At 48.1% G+C, this 4219-nt stretch overlaps 1 protein-coding gene across 1 annotated transcript; it reads right to left on the reverse strand.

Annotated features, from left to right (window-relative positions):
- Positions 1 to 626: 626 nt before the first annotated feature.
- LAJ45_00710 (uncharacterized protein) lies at positions 627 to 3491 on the reverse strand (the record flags this gene model as incomplete). The annotated part of the gene is made up of 1 exon (XM_046110311.1): positions 627 to 3491. The coding sequence occupies one exon, from the start codon at positions 3489 to 3491 to the stop codon at positions 627 to 629; it is 2865 nt and encodes a 954-aa protein (XP_045977004.1).
- Between the last annotated feature and the right edge of the window lie 728 nt (positions 3492 to 4219).

Below are 4219 nucleotides of genomic sequence, written 5' to 3' on the forward strand. Positions count from 1 at the left end.
TCTAAAGATCATTACAGTCATAGAGTACCTAAAAACCATGCCTCTATCGTCTACCCGGATTAAAACGCCTGAACCCGATTTAATGACTTTCAGTAAACCTGCTCAAACCCAGTTCAGGTATTGAAGCAGAAAAAAGGTGTATGAGAAAAAAATGAAATGCTACGATATCAATTGCCCTAAATGTAAAGAGCAAGATTTGATTCGTAGAATACCCGTGATACCGCAATTTTTCGTTCTCGAAGCCCCCATACCCGCTCGACATTTTGATCTAGCCCTACACCAATTTTTTTTTTATCGTTTCGTCGCTACCCAAGTTTTCTCATATATATCAAAGCCATATAGAAAGAAAAGAATCAGGACAAAGGAGAAAGAAAAAAATGAGGAAATAGCAACCGGGGAATGATCTCAAGGAAGCCAATAGAAGTGAAAAGTATACCAACCTATATGAAAACCCAAACAACCATGAACCAAATAATGGGGGAAACGAATAAGAGATAAAAGAAGAAAACCCTAAACCGTTTCCAATGAAATAATGATAATGATAATAATAATAAAATTGAAGAACCAACCCACCAAGATTATGAAAAGCGTCAAGAACATTCTTCCCTACTCTGACAGTATCTGATTTAATGTTTTGCGGCACATCCTCCACAAGTAACAACCCAGTACCTGTTACAACTATCGCATAGCCATACTTCTCTCTCGCATCTTTCACAAAGCCCCCTTGGCCCGTCCAACATGGCAATTCTTCTCCCAGGCCTCGCCCCTGTCTGACCTGCTCCACCGCGGCTTCCACCAGGTGAGTTATTCCGCCTCCTGGGGAGGTGCGGTAGTACCATTGGTGCAAATCCTCCTACCAGGTGCGGATGTGGATTCCCAATCCCAGCACCCACTGCTGCTGGCAAATATGGCTGTATCATTTGTGCAACAGGGCCTTGGTTCTGGTGTGTGTGATTTCCGACTTGAACCACACCTGCAGTTGCGGTTTGGTTTTGATTTTGAGTTGGTGCGGATGCTGGTACTAGTATTGGTACTAGTGTTGGTGCTGACGCTAGTATAGGAGTCGGAGGCGTGGCTGGACCGGGGTCCCACTGTGCATGAGCAACTTCAGGAGTCGATTGTGTTGTTAATGCGGTGGAAATTGGGGGAGGTGGATTAAGAGAAGATCCGAAAGCAGATGACGAAGACCCAGGCGCCGACATCGGTTGTGCGGTTTCACTATTCCATGCTGACTGACCGTAAGGTGGAGTTTGAATACCATTTGCATCCACCACAGAAGTAGCTAAAAGCCCTTGCCAGATAGTACCGCTGGGCTGCCCATTATCTATATTTGGTTCCTGGGAAGAGTTGATGGTATCCGTATTTAAATCTTGGCTAACAATTGCGTTGATGTTACTAGGCTCCCCTAAGCTTGGGGGGAGTACAGGACCAAATTCAATATTATGATGAGTATTCGGAGCCAAAGTGATTGCTGGAGTGATAGTACCAGGTGGCTGTACTGTAGGGTTTGGTGGTAAATTGGGATCGGTACCAGTTCCAGGATAGGTCTGCGTACTCATCTGCATCAGCGTCTGATCTGGGACAGTTGCTTGTGTCTGGTTATCATGATGCTGTGGATGGTGCAACGTTCCAAGTCCGTACTGCGCGGGATCCTGGAGAAAGAGGTTACTCGCCCATCCATTTGTGCCACCGCCATTGCCACCGTTACCGCCGTTCATTACAGTCACCGTTGGCCAACCGTTGGGTCCAAAGGTTAAGTGGCCAGTGCCAAAGGTTGCCACAGTCGTAGGCGCAGCCACCGTCCCACCCGCAGCCCCACCCACAGCTCCAGCCCCAACCCCAACACCGGCACCCGCACCGGCACCCGCACCCGCACCCGCACCCGCACCCACACCCGCACCCGCACCCGCACCGGCACCCGGGAACGCACCTGGCATATTGAGTAGTATATTATGGTTCTGGGGGTACATGTTATTCATAATATTCATGGCATGCTGTTGTGCCTGCTGATTTATTTGCTGATTCCCTTGATGGAGTTGGTTCATTGGAGCTTGTAGGTTTTGTGGTTGATTAATTGTATTAGGGAGTGCGTGTCTCGGAATCCTGAAGATACGTCCATCCTCTGACATAAGAATTCTTTCCCCGGGAAGGCGCGGAAGTGGGTAATGGTAGGAACGACGGGCATTGCCTTTGTCATTGTTGCTAGAAACTGAGGGTTCGCCGCTTTGAGATGGAGCTTGAGGATTGTGCTCCCGGGAATTTGCCAAGTCGGGGATAATTCCATCGAAGGAATCAAAATCGTCGGCATCGAACCCGTAAGGACTACTCTGCCGCCATCTACCATTGTCTGAACTAGTGGCACAGCCTGCACCTTGGCAAAAGAGAACATCGACGTCAAGGCCGAGACAGCCCGCAATTGAATTGAGACTCCCAATATTACGCCCAAAGGGACAATCTTTGGAATAGTTCCACTCCTTTTTCCCTCGAAATCTTTCTGGTGGGTCCACGTACAGTCCACCAACATTTGCAACCTCAAGGCGCCTCAACGACAAACAAGGGAGACCAAACTCTGCCAATTCTTCGACGGTGGCAGGAAGTGGGTATGGAATACTAGTCAAGTCCTCTGATAGAGTCGGCGCTTGCTGTTGTAATTGCTGCTGAGCAATTATCGCGCCGATTTGGGCGTTGCCAGCAGCTTGCGCAGCGGGGGCACCAAAAGGTGGGGGGATATTTGGAGGCCCATTCAGCTGATGTTGGGCGGCGACAACTGCAGCTTGCTGTGATGCCCTCAGTCTCAGTTCTCTGCGCTTGGGGGCAGTTACAGCTATCAAGATTTTTTTTAAGAAGTTATTGATGTCGGTAATCTCGACCTGTGGGCAATCTGTAATGCACAGCTTATCTAGACGTAGCGATTGATCGGCGAGAAGCCGATAAGCCCCTGGAGAAATGGACCCAAATTCCTTGGCGAAGAACCCGTTAGTTACACCGTGATCGATATCCAGAATCTCAAGGTCGCCATTTGAATGAATTGTCTGCCTCTCACGAAGTAACTCCGGTAGTCCTGGGATTTTACCACCAGAAGAAGCAGCAATTAAGAGCTTAACAGATCTCCCAGTGATAGCTGTGCCCGTCAATGTGATGGAACGAAGAAATCTCCAAGGACCAACATAAGCCTTCCCTATTCCCTCGCCAACGGTCACAGTTCGTCCATCGGATAATAACCGACGCTGAGTTGATGGGCCTGGGCGAAGGGAGCGATGTAATACTGTGATGAGATCCTTATTTTTGACTTCTGGAAGGTGGGCAAAAGAGATCTCGCGAGCATAGAGGGGATGGAGGGGCTGAACAAGTAGATACAGTTGACGAGAGACCAACTGTAGCGAAAGGATGTCTGACACATGAGGTAGCTCAGGAAGTATGGATTCAAGGATGACCGGATTGGTGAGGATATCAGGGCCTCTCGAGGCGGGTGGCGGGGGTAGGACCTGCATGTCCGCAGTGTCTTGGAAGACGAGGGCTTCCAGTCGAGCGGAGAGCTTTGAGGCAGCCGTGGTGACGGATGTACGATAAGACGTGGGTGAACCTTTTGGGGGCTTTGTGAGGAGGAGCAAAGAGCTGCTACTATCGTTGTGACGATTGTGATAGTGGGGATTAAAGATTCACCGGTTATATCCGAAAGCTCTCGATAGTGGTGATAACGATGATTGCGATGGCTTAAGAATATGGGCGGAGTTAATTGCTAGAACAGCGATTTAGAAATTGATGCTCAAAAAAGTCGGGGTAAATGGAACATCTGGGTCTGTGGTGATGACGATGTGAATGGTGGGGGGAGAGTAGGTACTGCGACCGAACACCGAAAGAGCTTGACTGTACCCCAGAGTGTTCTTTTTTTTAAGCCTTGGCGATTATCAAATCACTACGTGATAACATATATTACTTTGCTTAGATTTGAGAATGGGTGAACGGTTTGCTACTTATGCAGTCAGGACTTGGTACGGGAGAGTCTTTTATTCGAGCCTATTCAGTCCTAAGAAAAAAGACGAATTTTTACGAGAAACTGGTTTCTTTTTGATGATATGCCCTTGGTATTTTACTACATGTAGGTACATGTAGTACCGGTACATCCATACGGCATACACAAGTAATAATTGAAAGGCTTCGTTAGTTGTCGCAGCGATCTGTTTCTTGAATTACCTTTCATGGAAGTATGCAGGCGACA

Source organism: Morchella importuna (genome assembly GCF_003444635.1).
Source record: "Morchella importuna strain M04M26 chromosome Unknown Morimp01GS001, whole genome shotgun sequence".
Classification (NCBI taxonomy): Eukaryota; Fungi; Ascomycota; class Pezizomycetes; order Pezizales; family Morchellaceae; genus Morchella; species Morchella importuna.